The sequence below is a fragment of the Protopterus annectens genome, chromosome 10.part0 (genome assembly GCF_019279795.1).
Source record: "Protopterus annectens isolate FY-2018-M chromosome 10.part0, PAN1.0, whole genome shotgun sequence".
Classification (NCBI taxonomy): domain Eukaryota; kingdom Metazoa; phylum Chordata; order Ceratodontiformes; family Protopteridae; genus Protopterus; species Protopterus annectens.
This window is the reverse complement of record NC_056744.1, coordinates 1,636,857,168-1,636,875,209: the sequence shown is the minus strand read 5'-3', so window position 1 is coordinate 1,636,875,209 and position 18,042 is coordinate 1,636,857,168. Positions and strand designations below refer to the sequence as shown.

Here is an 18,042-nt window from a genome sequence, read left to right as displayed (position 1 = left end):
GTAAATTTAAACCCATGATCCGGCCATTCATTACAATGCCTTGCCAAGGCGTTTATATCCTTTTTTAATTTAATGTCCCTCAAGTGCTCGTAAATATGTGTCTTTAACTTTCTTTCCATTTTTCCAATATAAAAACAGGTGCATTTGCAACAGAAAGCACAATAAATGACTCTTTCAGTGTTACCCAGAAGAAAAAATTTTGTTGTAGCTCTAATGCCATTAATGTTAAATTTCATGCCTTCTATTATATATTGGCAATACTTACAAGATCCACATTTTCTCATGCCTCCAATACTATAAACTCGGGTGTTGTTTTCAAGTATGTTTTTGAGGGACTGACCCTTTCTGTACAATGCAATAGGTCTTTCTCCTATACTTTTTTTTTTTTATTTTTTTATTTATTTATCATTTGTTGACCGGGAAAGTCCGACTAGGTTCCACAGAGCCTGTTTTCAGCGGAGGCCCGGGGAGAAATGCTCCAGATGCATGTCTTTGGAATGTGGGAGGAAACCGGAGTACCCGGAGGAAACCCACGCGAACACAGGGAGAACATGCAAACTCCACACAGAAGGCACCCGAGCCGAGAATCGAACCGGAGAACCTCTTGCTGTGAGGTGACAATGTTAACCACTGCACCACTGTGCCGCCCATATATACTATACATTGTCTAATTTCATTACATGAGGTTAAAATAATCCAGTTTTTCTCTAAAATTCTTAGTATGTCATGACTCTCAAGATTATATGTGGTAATAAAAGCACAACGATAGTTTGTTTCTGATAATACTGGATTTTCAAGACTCATACTATTCTGTGAATTATCATCAAAAACTCTTTGTTCATCTACTTCACTCGGTGTTATGTTATGTTGTATGCCATCAACCATTAGAATAGATTGAAAAAAGCCTCTCTCTCTTTTGTTGACAACCTCTAACATTACATTATTTACTAAATCTCTTGGATATTCCCTTTTTATAAATATTTCTTTTAGTAAATCACATTCATTCAGAAAAGTGTCAAAGCAAGACATCATACGGGCCACTCTTACAAATTGGCCCTTCAGTACCGCTCTTTTTTGTTTGTAAGGGTGTATACTATCAAAGTGTAAAAAACTATTAGAATAAGATTCCTTCCGATAGTATGAGACCTATTGCAGTGTACAGAAAGGGTCAGTCCCTCAAAAACATACTTGAAAACAACACCCAAGTTTATAGTATTGGGGGCATGAGAAAATGTGGATCTTGTAAGTATTGCCAATATATAATGGAAGGCATGAAATTTAACATTAATGGCATTAGCTTTACCCAGAAGAAAAAATGTTTTTGTAACACTGAAAGAGTCGTTTATTGTGCTTTCTGTTGCAAATGCACCTGTTTTTATATTGGAAAAATGGAAAAAAAAGTTAAAGACGAATTTATGAGCACTTGAGGGAAATTAAATTAAAAAAGGATATAATAAACACCTTGGCAAGGCATTGTAATGAATGGCCGGATCATGGGTTTAAATTTACTATCATAGAAGCTATGGAAGTGAACCCAAGGGGTGGACCATGGCCATTACATTTGGAAATGAATGAAGCTTTATGGCAATTAAGAACGAATGCTACTCAATGGCCAGGCCTGAATGATTCAATTACTTGTTTTTTGAAGTTAAAGAGCCTAGATAGGTGAATTTGTTATACATTGTATTTTAACATAGGTGGTTATCCAACAATTTTTAAGTAAACAAAATATTCTTATGTATCTATTTATTTATTAATTATAAACACATTTATCATTTATTTATTAAACCTAAAAAAAAAATTATGATACCAACATATTTACTTAATGTTGGTAATGAACTTTTATTCATTTTATGTGCATTCTGACCCTCTAAAATGAATGTTATTGTGTATACAAGTTGTATATATGCACACATATTTTAGCTTTTACTCATACAGACATTATTCAGTTATACATTCTTAAATTTTCATGAATAGGTTACACAAGCATGTGCGTATGTATGTGCACTTGTAAAACCTAACACAAGTATATTAGTTATATATTTAATATATATTTTTACTTTCTAATTTCATGACAACTGATTGTAATGCACAAATGGTATATATATATATACACACACACACACACACACACACACACACACACACACATTTTTTTACTATTTGTGTTGGTTTGACTCATGGTAAAACTGCATATTTTATTGTACATTTCATTGTGTTATACCTTTAACTATCACACCCTACACCGAAGGATTCATTTAGTGAAAACAGAAAATGATTGGTGCTTTTGTTTTGAAACTTCATTAATGATGGTATAAACGTTTTTCAGTTGTTGGGCATGCTCTGTTCTTGATAAAGTCTCCTACACAGGAGACGAAAGCGCTTGGATTTGACTCATTTGGATTAATATTATTTATTCATTTATTTTATTTTTTCCTCTGTGTGTTGTTAATAAATTGCTTTGTTACATATTATACACCTAGTGAACCGTTTTTTCACCACTGAAGCCATTCTGGTTCATAAATAAGATGTTGTCAAGATAGATACGTGTCTCAGTGGATTCCCATGTTCTGGAACATGCTCCCCATCCATGTGAAGCAGAGTCCTTCCCTAACCCTATTTAAGCATAACTTTGACCAATGGATGGAAAATTGGAAATTCACCCAGGGTCTGGCCCCTGAGTGTCTGATAGACAGAGGTAGATAGTAATGGTCAACCTAACATACACCCCACATAACCTCTTAAAGCTTTCTAACATACACCCTCTTAATAAATACCCATGATTCTTATGGACACAATTGGATTAGATTGCAAAGCTATACTTATACAGGTCTTGCTGGTCATTAGCCTAGTATATAAATATGAACCTATGAACATATATATATATATATATAGATATATATATATATATATATATATATATATATATATACATATACACACAAATACACCCACATATACATACACACACACACTGATATATATATATATATATATATATATATATATATATACACATACACACTGCACATTATATATATATATATATATATATATATATATATATATATATATGTGTGTGTGTGTGTGTGTATATATACTGTATATATATATCTCTACCTAGAGGTGTGTGTGTATATATATATATATATATATATATATATATATATATATATATATATATATGGGTCTGCTACCGTAGATCAAAATTAGTGTCCCACTAATGCAAAAGTGCACTTCAACGAAAGTGCACCTTCGCGAAAGTCACTAGAACAAACGAAGGGTTAGGGCTTGGGTAATGGATAGTGGATAGCTAGTAGGGCTATCCACTATCCTTAACCCAAGCCCTAACCCTAAGTTCCGTGACTACCACACCACAGTGCAGGACATTGTATTTACTCCACTGAGCAGTAGTTACAGACCTATTTCCTGTACTGTGGTGTGGTAGTCACGGACCTTAGGGTTAGGGCTTGGGTTAAGGATAGTGGATAGCCCTACTAGCTATCCACGATCTTTAACCCAAGCCCTAACCATAAGGTCCGTCACTACCACACCACAGTGTAGGAAATGTCCTGTTCAACTTAGTGGCTTTCTCGAAAGTGCACTTTTGCTGAAGTGCACTTTCGCATTAGTGGGACACTACTATCATATTTTGAAATAGTGTAATTTCGATCTATAGTAGTAGACCCATATACATACATACACACACACACACACACACACACACACACACACACACACACACACACACACACACACACACACACACACACACACACACACACACACACACACACACACACACCAATATCTCTCTGTATCCACAAATGCACACGCACACACAGGCACACACAGGCACACATACTTACAATAAAATAAAAGCAGATATCCCTCCTCCTGCAGCCTGTCATTTGTCTTTCTCATTTTGGGAAATATAAATCAAGACTGTACAAAGCCTTATGACTATAATATTGTTGAACTGGAGCAAATTAATCAAATACGGTGGCCAAATCCTTATTCTAGGCCATTGGAAGTGAATCAGGATCATCTTCACCACACAGCCAAGGGAGATGGTCAAACACAGTAAGAAAATATATGGTAATTCCTATACTCAACCATATATAGATCAGGACTTTAATATATGGCAGCTGCAAGTGAAGAGGGGCAGCCAGTGGTCAGAACATATCACTTCCTCCATCATCAAGCCTGAGGTGACCTCATGCAGCTGAAATATCATGCACAATGAATGAATTTTAAAATGGGTCACAAAGGCAATATGCTGAATAAACCTGGATATCTACATAATCAACAGTAGTAGTTCAATAGAAGGCAACAGTTTGTTGCTGATAGAGAGGTTCAAGTCACCCACACACAACTCTTTGGATGAGACTACAGTAAGCCATACACTCTTTAAGGATTTTGTCCAGACCTCACAATTTTCCCTGATTTTGCAGAATGTTCTTGATTTTGCCTCATGTTTTTGTCCTGTCCCTCATAAGATTTCTGATTTTCTTGTAAATCACAGAGGATTACAATCAATATATTATTCTATTAACTTTTTTAAGTGAATTAGAGTAATATTTAAAATGTGCTTATGATTTTGGGAACTTGTACCCCCATAATGCTCGGCATTGACCTTGAGTCTTGAACCAAGACATTATGAGTTATAACTTCATATTACATGCTCGATGAAAACTGAAAAGGGACCCTAAAACTTGTTAAAGTTTAAAAGTGTTGGTATTCCCATAAGAAATAGGGGCCTCCAGCAAATGAGATGTAAAACATATGGTGCCCTTTCTTTAATCTTTTTATATCTAAAGTGTTGAATAACAGAAACCCCTAAAGAATGGTTGTCTGTTGTCATCATATATACAGTCTAAAATTATTGTCCAATGAGATGTAATGTGAATGCATTATCATACATAAAGGCAGAAACTGTGCCCAGCATGTTACAGAAAGACTTAACATTAGTATATAACACCTTTTACTGGAACTACAAAAAGCAAATCCTACCCATAGACTTAAAGACACAGGGATATTCTACCCTAAATGGATTTTATCCCATGACAGCAGTAAGCTATCTTAATGAGAACTTAAGTGTCCATCCTCACAGTGCCCCAAGATAGTTGCCTATGCCTCTACAGGATCCCCAGTGATGGCACAATATGATAAAAAAAAGAATTGTTAAATAAAAATGATAGCCAAAAATTATAACATAATAAACAGAAGCAAACAGCAATTCACAAACTCCTTTAAGTTCAAGTGTGCAAAGTATTTAATGGGCATATTAACAGATAGTGTTGCCCAAATACTGTAAACTGTAGATGATTACACTGGAGATTGGTAAGCAGAATATTTGCAAGATTAATTACACAAATATACATAAGGAGTTGAGAAACTGTATGACCGATGTGGAGCTAAACTCAGCAAAATGTGTTAGTTGCAAGGACAAGTTCAGGGTGCAATATTGTGTGTGTGTGTGTGTGTGTGTGTGTGCGTATATATAAAATGAATAATTATATCTAAAATCTGCCTGTCCTAGTTTACTATCAAAATGTTGAAGTGCAGTACTTCATATTCCGTTCAAGCGAAATCACGGTTCCAAGGCTGGAGAATGCTGAAAGTAAGTCTTACGAACCAGAATAATGAAAATAAAGCTGCATTCATTATTATGCGTTCGGCACTGTGGTTGAGATTGCGGTTACAGTAGGGAGGGGGGAATTTACCATTTTCCTCACTGTAGTGCGATTTTGGAGTTGGTATATACAATTTGCAGGGGGTGTGTGGGGTGCAGCCCTTCACATGGGGATAGGCTTGCTCCCTGCAAAAACATAGAAGGACTGACCTACATTTGAAAATGGAAGTCAGGCATGTCAAATGTAGTGTTTTCCATTTGGCATTTATTACAGCACAGCGTTTTTATTTTCAACATTTTCGGTCAGCTATGTGACTAAGAGCATAGTTGCACTTCAACATTTTGATAGTAAACCACCTGTCCTTTTATACATACTAATATAGGTCTGAGTTATTACCATTAGACACTGGATTATAAAAAGTATGAAGGATAAAGTCTTTCTTCTTGTATCTCTTGCAATAAACACTTTATGTGTCACTGCTGCATGATGCATTAAGGTGGCAATGCAGGGGAAAAATGTGTTGCAGGTACTGTTACGCTTACCCTGTCTTTTCCTTCTTCATGCTATCTTTGGAAAACTTGAACCCTCTCCACTGACCTACATCTTAGCACTGCCTTTGATAATGTGTTTCCAAGCCTTGCCACCATTTCAGTGAAACGGTGTTTCTTTGTGATTACTCTCTTCAAGTTGCATTCTTTCCCCCCCCCTAGCTTTGCGCTATCTCTTTGACTACACCCCTCCCACTTGCTCCAAAGAATACAGAGTATGTGTGTACAGCATATCACCCTTTTCTCCTCTTCCTTTATATCCTAGCTCTTCCATTGCCATAATCATTAAGCTTGCATTGGTCATTCTTGTGTGACTATTTCTACTTGCATGTCTGCTAAGCTGGATGTGATGGTACCAGCTTATGGTTTTCTGCATTGCATTCACAAGCTGCCAGTACTCTTTTCTGAAAAAGATACACTTGAAAATGGAAACAAAGCAAAACGATGTAAAACCTTCAAGTTTTCATTCTAACCCTACCCAGGCTTGACTTCTACTTCTGTTACTCTGGGAAATAGAGTAAGAAGTGAGCAGAGATGTTGCTTGTTGTCATTAGACTGTACCAGACAACAGTGTCAAGCTGTTTGCCAATTTTGCATCAGGGACTCCCTTGTCTTGTAAATACAGTGTTACTGACATGAAAATTACAGGACATAGATGTATTTTTTGCGCTGTCTTCTGCACAACTGTGAGCAGTGCTTGATGGACACTGAGCATGTAACATGAACATTTTTTTTATCCAGGTCTTAACTAACTAGATCTTTTTCTTTAAAATTTGTTAGACATTGTTCTTCCAAAAGAAATATCCTAAAGTATTTTTTCTGTCTGCCACACCTTTGTTGTGCTGCTCCCCAGCTTTGCACAGACAGAGACAGACAGACAGACACACACAGACACAGAGACAGGCAGACAGACACACAGACAGACAGACACACACAGACACACACAAACACACACAAACACACACACAATGAATATTCCATGCACTCTGTGACTTGTGAACTTCTTTCTTTTCCCAGCTTACACCTGTATTGGGTACATCACCCTGGAGAATGGCATGGTCTATCCACGGAAGCTAAGATACAGAGTTGGGAACACAGTACACTTTGAGTGCGATGATGGTTACAAGTTGTTTGGCTCCCCAAATAGGACCTGTCAACCCAACGGTGAATGGAGTGGGAGCATTACGATTTGTGATGATGCTGGTAAGCACCTAGGGCACCATTACCTGTAGCAACCTATGTTATTCACCAAGTAGTTACACAGGAAACCTTATGTGCTTCCTACAGCTGCTTTTCCTGTTTTGGTCTGTAAATTTCAAATTTAACATAAATGGATACAAAGTACTTTATTCACTTGTTTTGTATATTTAGATTATACCTTTGAGTAGATTTGTTTCATCCCACATTGAATGACAAAAATTATATAACATTAACACAAAGAACTATAACAGCACAGTGAACAAGTAAATCAAATGGAAATTCACATGATATAAAAATGAAATATAGAGTTGACAAAATGGTTTTGGTGCTTACACCTGGTAATCTTAAAAAGATATGCAGGATTCACAGAAACTATAACTGCTCCTTGAAGAGGTGATGAGTTGTATCATTGTTGTTCTCTGATAAAACCTGACTGTCATGACATTCAGGAACCAGAAGATTTTAGTCACAATTAAATGAGTGCTTTGATACAGGATAATTGTGTCAGTTTCATCCTCTTTTTTTTTTTGTTTTGCAGAGAGCTTCTGCCCAAATCCTGGCATTCCCCTGGGAGGCCAGCGGACTGGGAGAACATTTCGGCAGTGGAACACTGTGCGATACACTTGTGCTGCAGAATTCATTCTGAGAGGTTCACACATGCGCCACTGCATGAGCAATGGCAGGTGGTCAGGGCAGGAGCCCAGGTGCGAAGGTAAGCCAGGTGTGAATGTAGAGAAGGAGGGTATTTATATGCTGCACTACCATCTCCTCTCATTTAGAGCCCTGTATATAAACAAAAACATGGTCAGGGATTCATGGAGCAACTTTTGTTTCACACAAACATGTCAAACAACAAAGAAAGAAAATGAATAACCAAATTGGGTGGTCTGTTCAGCCCTGGTTTGAATGAACATCTCTAAAACATTTTTCAGGAATTCATTGTTTAGTAGTGATTTGATGGATATCTCTTTAATATAAATATATCCTTAATAGGAATTCATTATGCACTAATTATTTGATTGATATGTGTTTAATTTGCTATATATACCACTGTTTTTATGTGATTTTTTTCTATTTCTAGTTTGATTTATGCACTGAAGAAGGCTAATATAGCTGAAACCAGTTTGCTTGCTTCTAACAGGGCACTTTTGTGCTGGACTTGGGGTGGTTTACACTCCTAAATTGTCTTGATATGTTTGTTTAATAAATGTATATTTTTTGGCAACTTCCACTAGTGCTGGCCCTTTATCTTGGTTTGGTTCTGGTTTTTTGGGCTTTGGTACTTGCTGTACCTGTGAGGAGTCTGGTTTGAGTGTTACACAAACATGTCTCAAGATTCATATGAAACTTGATATCAATGAATACCAAATTCAGAAGTGTAAAATATCTGAAAAAAATAACACTAACTGAAGCCAAAAAATATTGCCTATCAACTGATGTTTTTGATAACCTGATCATATGCCAGAGAAATGAAGATACAATTCTAATTTGTAGAATGGGTTCACTGATTACATTAGGATTCAGGAACACAGATAGCATTGTGTAGGGCCAGTACTATATAAAGTGCAGATTAAAGGCTAGTGTTTTGTTCAGAGAGAAGTGTGCATTAGTGAATCAGAAATAGTGAATTACTGTTAAACATCATAATAGCTCATAGTTATTTGCAGGAAAAACAATGCTACCATGATTCAGGATAAGGTACACAAAGTTCTGAAGCTATCAAACAAGTCTGCAGGGGTCTATATTATGTTATCGACCAATTAGCTTGTCGAACGCCTAAATGTTGACAGCTAAGGGTCAAAAACTGACAATCTTGAACGGCCAAATAAGCAAATTCTTTCACCGGGAAAGAATTTGCTTGGCCATTGTTGGGAATTTGCCCTTTCCCCAGTGTGAGTTGGTATATTTAGTTAGGGGGGTGGGGTGGGCACAGCCCCCAACATCGGGGTGTGTGGGGTGCGAAGCCCCCCACTTTTTTACGGGTTGGAAGTTTATGTTAGTTTGGCATGGTCAAGAGAATTATTTCCCGGTGAAAGAATTCTCTTAACTGGCCATTTGAGATTGTCAGTTTTTGACCCTTAGCTGTCGAGGTTTAGGCGTTCGACGAGCTAAGTGGTCGATAACATAATATAGACCCATCTGCAATACGATGCAAGCAGGAAAGTACTATAGCTAATGTCAGGTATGTTACTAAGGAAGTAAAGCTTGAAATCCTATTAGGGGCACAGGGTTAGTGCTTAGAAATCATATCAGTGCATGTTGTTAGTGCTTAGAAATCCTATCAGTGGCACAGTGTTAGTGCTTAGAAATCCTATCAGTGGCACAGTGTTAGTGCTTAGAAATCATATCAGTGGCACAGGGTAGTGCTTAGAAATCCTATCAGTGGCACAGTGTTAGTGCTTGGACATCCTATCAATGGCACAGTGTTAGTGCTTAGAAATCATATCAGTGGTGCAGTGATAGTGCTTAGAAGTCCTGTCAGTGGCACAGTGTTAGTGCTATTTTACACATGATCCTCCCAACATACACATCTGCACAGACACAGACATATTTCAGTAGAAAGGAAGGAAGATGTACACAGATACAGACACACACACACATTGTACATGTGAAGATAGGTGAAGGCTGCCAGCCTAACCAGGTAGAATTTTGTAGACAATTCTGCCATTAGTAAACATTAATATAAGCCACAGGCTTGTTCTCTTAAATGAGATAAAATGGTGTTAAATGTGGAACTGAAAAAATGTAACAACAGTGCACTCTGCTGTAGGAAGGCTGATAAGTCAAGCATTGTGCAATTGTTTGATGTCAAAACTTGGAGCCCAGATGTCTAAATGAAGGAATTATTATTATTGTTTTGAGGCCAGAGTTAATGGCTAGAATTTACATGTATAATTTATTTTATTGCTCTGGCTTCCTAACCAGCTGCAAGATCAAAATTAGACCTGTTAGTAACAGCCTGCATTTCATTGCTGGAACCTGTGTTCTGAGAAACTGCTTTTCAATCTATCTGGAAATATACAGAGCTAAGTATATTTTTTTGTTTTTAGAGTTTGAACTGTTAATTGTTGCTTATAGTTTTTCAGATCTCTGCTGAAAGTGTTTTGTCTTACCCACCCTCCCTATTTCTGGCTCGTAGTTTAAATTTGGTGGCTTTTGCAGTTGCCCGCCCCACTGTAGATTTGATCTGGGACACTCCCCCAGTCCCATCTCTTTACCACATTCTACCTAATAAACTCCTTCTGCACTTGCTTTTAGTCCTTTTTAATTTAATTGCATTTTTTAAACTGTGTTTGGTCTAATATTGCTACATACTCAAGTGTGCGAGCTTGCATTGCATGTGAATTGTTTTTACTGCTGTTTTAGCTACTTTTTTGTAAAAAAAAAAAAAAAAAAAAAATACTGTAAGCCTGTTTCCTACCTTTCCTGTAACTAGTGTAGTCCAGATACAGATTTGCTGTATCCAGAACTGTATGCAAGCTTCTGAGCCCCCCAAGCCTTTCTGTGTTGGAGGGAAGCCTTTCAGCTTATCAGTGGGAGTGGTAAGCACTAGGTAACCTATCTATTACATAAGGAGTGGTTCTGGCCCAGAAATTGTAGTTATTGGCTGTTTGGGCAATCTTTTCCATCTCTCTCAAATTTCTAATTTGAAACCTGCATTTGCACTTGTTTCTGTCCTGTAACTAGTCTAGTGCAGATACAGATTCTTAGTTTTAGCACTTAAATTTGCTTATTCGTGCTCAGCACACGTTCAGAACTTGTAAGCACTAAATAAGCTACTAATTACTATAGCACTCACCCTTCCTCATTACCTAGAGGAAAACAGTTTTTGTACTTACTTTTCTCACTCGCTTAGAGAAAAACAGCTGTTGTACTCCCTTTCCTCACTTATCTACAGGAAAATAGTTTTTTAATCAGGCATGTCCAAGGGTCAGCTCCCAGTGTTCTCTCCTGTCTATTTGATGAATCTGGGCATCTTGAGGCAATGTAGAAATTGCCTCGTACACAGACAACCCTCTCCTCCTACCACCCAACACTACAACCTGTGAGAGATGCACTTATCTAGCCAAACTGGAGATAAAGTTCTCTCCAACCAAGACTGAACTTGACAATCAAGAGGATAAGGTAAACATTTGCACCACACCACACTCATCACATAGTCTCACTAAATCTACACCACCAAAATCCACACATAGTAACACAAAAACATTTGCGGAGGCTCTTAATAATAATCTGTATAAGCAACAGAAACCTCCAAAGCAGAAACGCAAGCGACCTCCATCCCCCAACACAACCCAAATGACATATAGGCCACAGACTCATTGTGCCACTCAACCACAGCCAATAAGGCAAAACAACATACCCAACACACTAGTCATAGGTGACTCTATAGTCAGACACACTGATGTTCCACTCACCAGGCTAAACAAGGAGAGGGTTACTGTCAGCTGCCTGTCAGGTGCCAGGATCCGCCACATAACTCATTCACAAGTACAAATATGACTCTGTCATTGTCCATGTTGGTGTGAATGACCTGAGATGTACCTCCCTGGACTACATGAAAAGAGACACGGAAGATCTCTGATCTTGTAGCCCAGGCAGGTACGACCATAGCCCTGAGTAGCATTCTGCCATCGCCCAAAATGATAACGCAGTACAAGGACAAAATGATTGACTTCAGCAATTGGCTAAGCTTCTGGTGTCATTCTAAGCAGATCCAGTATTTGTCTGCTTGGGATGACATGGTCGACAGACCACGATGCTTTGCCAGAGATGGCCTGCACCTGTCACCCCTGGGATTCCGGATACTGGCTAAGGCTCTTGCCGCCCCTATAGTGCCTTTTTTAGGCAAGGTTCAAATGACAAATTCACCACCATAACAGGAACAGGCAAGCAAAAACTGAGGGTAATGCTACTCAATGCTAGAAGTCTAAATCTCAAAATGCACTCACTCGAGGCACTCCTTAAAATGGAGAACATCGATATCTGTGCAGTGACTGAGACCTGGTTCAAGCCTCCAGAGAGCACCCCTGCACTACTAGGCTATAACTCATACCACACTTTTTGGCCATGTAACCTGGACCGAAACACCAAAGGTGGAGGTGTGTCCATATTCATTAAGGATAATCACACCTCCAGGCTAGTTGCTCAGCATAATGCATCCGAGGTTATCCAAGTGCAACTAACTCTGGGGAAAACTGCAATCCAAACTGTAGCTTGCTACAGATCCTCCACCATGCCCTAGGATTCCCACTCCTCTTTTCTTGATGTACTGGAAAATACTAGGGTTCAACCAAACACCCTAATAATTGGCGACTTCACCTACCCCACCATTAACTGGGAAAACTACTAGTGTACCAACTCCTTAGCTTAACGCTTTCTGGAATTCATAAACTCCAATGCCCTGGATCAACTTATCCACACCCAAACAAGGGGCAACAATATCCTAGACCTAGTCATTACTAACATGAGTGACCGGTGTTCCACACCTGAAGTCAACTCTTCGTTGGTCCGATCTGACCATAAGCTTATCACCCTTGATATCCACATCCCACCCACACCCCCCATTAAGGAAACCAGGGTAAAAAATTTCTCCAAAGCCAACTTCATGCTTCTTAAGGCAGAAGTGGTTAACTTCATGACACCCATGCAGATGGATAATACAGTTACAACTGCTGAATCCTACACAAATGCACTCTATAAGCACTTACACGAGTGCATGGATCATGCAATCCCAAACAGAACGAAGACACTATCCTCCAAAAAAAGGAAGCCAATCTGGTGGTCCCCTGCCATAAACAAACTGTACAACAGCAGGAAGAAACGGTTGCAAAAGAGAGTAAAATCCCATGAGTGGAGGAGCTCCCTCGTCAGCCTCAGTAAAAAGATGAGATCCCTTATAATATCCTCCAAAGCTAGCTACGAAAACAAAATCACCACTAATTCTAAGGACAACCACAAAGCATTCTATAGCTATGTCAAGAATCTCGGTGGCAACACCCAGATCTGCTCTGTGTTACAGCACAAAAATTACAGAACCAACTGATATTGCCAACATCCTGGCAGATAGGTTCAGTGCTAACTTTACCCCCCCACCCCCCATAAAGGGCCCATATTTATGCAGTAAGAATGCAGAGTCCCTGTAATCACAACTATGCAGGTAAAAGCTGCACTCTCTAAAGCCAAAAACACAGCATCCATGGGACCGGACAACATCCCAGGCTGCGTTTTACATGAACTTCAGAACAAACTGGCTCCCTACCTAAGCACCATGTTCAATAATAGCCTTGCATCAGGCTTTGTGCCCACTGAATGGCACACAGCAACAGTTATTCCACTCCACAAAGGGGGAGTCACCATTGATCCTGGGAACTATCGCCCTATTAACCTGACGAACCTGGTCTGCAAGGCCATGGAACGTATCATCATGGAACTCATAAACAAAGACACTGGTAACCTCCAAACTCTGGATCCTACCCAGTTTGAGGCAGTCAGTAAAGCTGTAGATGAGAGTAAGGTGGTTCACACAGCCTATCTGTCCTCGCCAAGGCTTTCAACACCATCCCCCATTCTGGAATTATAGCTAAACTCACTAAACTAGGTATAAATCCCTATGTCACAAGATAGGTTGCCAACTGGCTTACTGACAGAACCCACACTGTAAAAGTTGCAGACTCCAAATCTGACCTCAAACCAATGACAAGTGGAGTACCACAGGGTTCAGTCCTGGGACCTCTCCTGTTTGGTATCTACTTCTCTGAAGTACAGGCTAACACAGAAGGCCTCTGGCTAATGAAGTGCGCAGATGACTGCAAACTAGGAGCCATAGTCAAGTCCCCAAATGATGTGGACATCCTACAGAAGGACCTCGCTGAGACAGATGCCTGGTGTCAGAGCCATGGCCTCAAGCTCAATGCCGAAAAGTGCAGTGTCATCCCCTTTGGTAAAAACTCTGTACCCATGAACTACCACATAAGCAGCAATCTACTTAACACCGAATGTGTGATAAGAGACCTTAGGACCCATCGTCACAGTAGTCTGAAAGTCCTTCTACATGGCACACCTCATCATAACAGGGTTCTCATCCAGGAAAAAAGGAGGTCATTGTTCCTTTCTACACAACACTCATTAGACCCATCACAGAGTACAATGCCCCTTTTGGAATGTACCTCACAAGACATCTGCAGCAGCTGGAAAGGCCACAGAAGTACCTCACAAAGAGGATTACTGGCCTCAAACAAATGCCCTACACTAACCGTCTCAGAAAACTCCAGCTTTACTCTGTAGCATATCGCCTACTCCGAGGTGATCTCTGCCTAACATATAAAGCTATGTCAAACCCAGAGCTGTTGGACATGCTACACCTAAAGAAATCCCAATCCCTCTGAGCTACATGCTCTAGGGACCTAAACCTTGTCACCACAATAAACAGGACATGCTGGAGGGTTAGATTCCTGTCCCAGAGACTTCCCATACTCTGGAACAGGCTTACTCATCTATGTCAAGCAGAGTTCTTCATTAGCACTCTTCAAGAAAAATCTTAATGAGTGGATGGGAAATAGGAAATACACCCTGGGGATCACTTCTGTGTCTCTGCTCAACAGTGCCACAGGAAAATAACTTTTTTGGATGGCGTAAGCCAGGGAACCTTGTTGGCTAGGCTTACATAGGCCCTTGGGCCAATAGCCTAGTACCTTCCTATGAACCTATGAACCTGGGAAAACAGAAAATTGTTAAGAATGATGTAATGTGAAGCAGCACTGTGTTATCAATTTAAAGAGAGAGAATCAGAGAGCATTTTGCATTTGTCTCAAGAACATCCAGTATCACTATCACCAGTATCTGCCTGTATTCTGTATGTAAGTAGGATCTTAGACTTCAGCGTCTGTCTTAAATATAGCTAGGAAATAGGAAGATTAGACTAATTGTTTTTCTGTATTGATGCCAAAACTATTCTACTGTATTATTTTAAGCATTTTCCTGTGATCTCTGAACTCTTGACTAGCACTGTGTAGTAAGAAGTATTGTCTTGTGTTTTTATTATTTATTATTAAATATTTTAAACCTTTCAACTGTGGCTACTTTGTGTAGAGATAATTTAAGCGCTAGAGTACATTGCATGTATATAGTCATACTGTCTAAGTCACTCCAATAAGCTTTGCTGTTCAGTCACACTTACCATTCGGATAATAATATTGCACAGTAATAATTGGATACCCTTTGATAAGAGCCTTTTTAGTAGCTGATAAATATTAGTGGGTGGTGGCAGCCGGTACTACCTTTTATTCTGGGCAGAAAGGGGGTACAGCTGGAGAATGTGCGTCAGCCTTCCCCAGGAGTGTCTGTGTGTTTGTATACAACTCGTATCTCAAAGTGTGTGTGTGACAGGGAGGGTGCTGGAGGTTTTAGTTTGCACACTAGGCTGAGATCTGGACCCTATAGCTATGCCAGTGGGGAGTCTTATTGGGGATCTGGAGAGTAAGGGAGAAACCAGCCCCAGACTGACTGTGATCTCTGTGTGCTCTTAAGGGAAATTGTACTTTACTGTATGTGTATTTGTTATCCTCCCCTATGTGGACGCCCCTCACTGGTATTAGTGGTGAGGATTGAGGCTCCTTGATTGCTGGGCCAGTGCATGGGCGTCACAGTACACATATACCTTTACACACCCAGACACCTACACATACCTAGACACACACAGACTCACTCATCATGGATCATATATATGTACATGCATACTGCTCACAAATTGCATATAATGTATGTTTATTAGTCTCATACAGAATTAGTATTCAAGCTGTAACTCACTGCAGAAATGTAAGAATACTAACATCAGTACCAGCATAATAAATGTACCAGTCAGGACTGCATGATAGCAACCACAGAGTACAGAGCCCAGAACACATGTCTGTAAGTGACATGTTCATGCGAAGGTGGTATATAGGATGAATACAGGTCTGTAAGTGACATGTAAATAGGGAAGTGGTATATAGGATGAACACAGGTCTATAACTGACATGCAAATGGGGAGGTGGTATATAGGATAAGTACAGGTCTGTAAGTGACATGTAAATGGGGAGTTGGAACATAGGAATGGATAATGAGACAAACACAGGTCTGTAAGTGACGTAACACATGGTTATAAGTGAGATGTAAATGTGCATGTGGTACATAGGAATGGGTAATGAGAGCAACACAGGTCTATAAGTAAGATGTAAATGTGCAGATATTATGTAGAAATGGGTAACGAGATTAACACAGGTCTGTACTGGGATATTAATGAAAAGGTGGTATGTAGGAATGGGTAATGAGACCATCAAAGGTCTGTAAGTGAGATGTAAATTTGCAGGTGGTGCAATGCAAGTCTGTAAATGAGAAGTAAGTGTGCAGGTAGTAAATGGGTAATGAGAAGAACATAGTTTTGTAAGAGGGAGTATATTTGCAGGTAGTATGCAGAAATGGGTGATGAGGCCAACACAGGTTTATAAGTTTTTGTACTAGATTGTACACTGCACTTTGCGTTGCACTAATGCTGACACACACACACACACACACACACACACACACACACACACACACACACACACACATGCTTTGTGGGCTAATTACTTTCTGTGCAGACAGTTATAGTATACTCTGCACATACCTTACATCAAAGGATAGGTGTCCCAAGCATCTTGAGTATTCTGCTCCAGTAAGTTTTCAAATGATACTTTTCCTAACATCATGTTGTTCCGAGACCCTAGCATTTCCTTTTCTGCCCTATTCTGGAAGCTACCATACTTCCTTTCAGTGTGCATTAATGTTGCCCCCAGATGGCATGAGTGTTAATCACTTGTAGAGCATATGAATCTGGTGTGCTGTCTGCATACCTGTGTAAAGGGACACTACCCCAACCCACCTTATATACTCTGTTCTTCTAAGTTATAAAATACTGCTAACCTCTTCACTATATAATGTGCCTCACTGTGTAAGAGAATACTCAATTTAGTGATGAGAATGAAAAATGTCCAGTTTGGCAGTGCTACATGCTGCACTGCATAACAGAATATTCAGTGCATGATGAGAATGAAAAATGTCCAATGTGGCAGTGCGACATGCCACACTGCATAACGGAATACTCAGTACACTGATGAGAATGAAAAGCACCCAGCATGGCAGTGTTACATGCCACACTGGGTAAGATACCCAGTGTACTGATAAGAATGAAAAATGTCCAGTGTAGCAGTGCTACATACATTTTATGTCATCCTTTGTTGCATAATCACCTCTGTGCATTCAGAAGTGTGGTTCACTAACAGACTGTGCCTATTTGTGAGCCATGGATTGAAGGCCAAGCATCCTTTTCATTGCACCTCGTGCTTATTGTGTAAAACTCTGGATCTCAGCTCTTTCCCCATAAAACATGGTGCATATCACAGGTGAGCACTCTCAGAGAGTTCATATGAGAAGCCCTGAAGTGGCCACCTTTTGTCACTTATACCTACAGTACACACGGAATTCATGATGCATTGACTACAATGTCAAACCAGCACAAACATAGCAGTTGAGCAAACTAGCAGACTGCAACAGACTCCCATTGTTCAGCAACCCTGGATAAGAGCTGTCTCTTCTACAGTTCTCTGCATTTTAATGCTGAATAGCATCAAACATGATCC

At 39.5% G+C, this 18,042-nt stretch overlaps 1 protein-coding gene and 1 long non-coding RNA gene across 2 annotated transcripts in view; one reads left to right on the top strand and one right to left on the bottom strand.

The window, feature by feature from the left end:
- The window catches only part of LOC122813824 (complement factor B-like), a 436,913-nt gene that overhangs the window by 44,645 nt on the left and 374,226 nt on the right, over window positions 1–18,042 (top strand). The window contains exons 3-4 of the mRNA XM_044086351.1: window positions 7,202–7,387; window positions 7,923–8,096. Coding sequence (XP_043942286.1) covers window positions 7,202–7,387; window positions 7,923–8,096 — 360 coding nt within the window. The remainder of the gene's footprint in view (window positions 1–7,201; window positions 7,388–7,922; window positions 8,097–18,042) is intronic.
- The window catches only part of LOC122813825, a 176,571-nt gene that overhangs the window by 117,428 nt on the left and 41,101 nt on the right, over window positions 1–18,042 (bottom strand). The window lies entirely within an intron of this gene.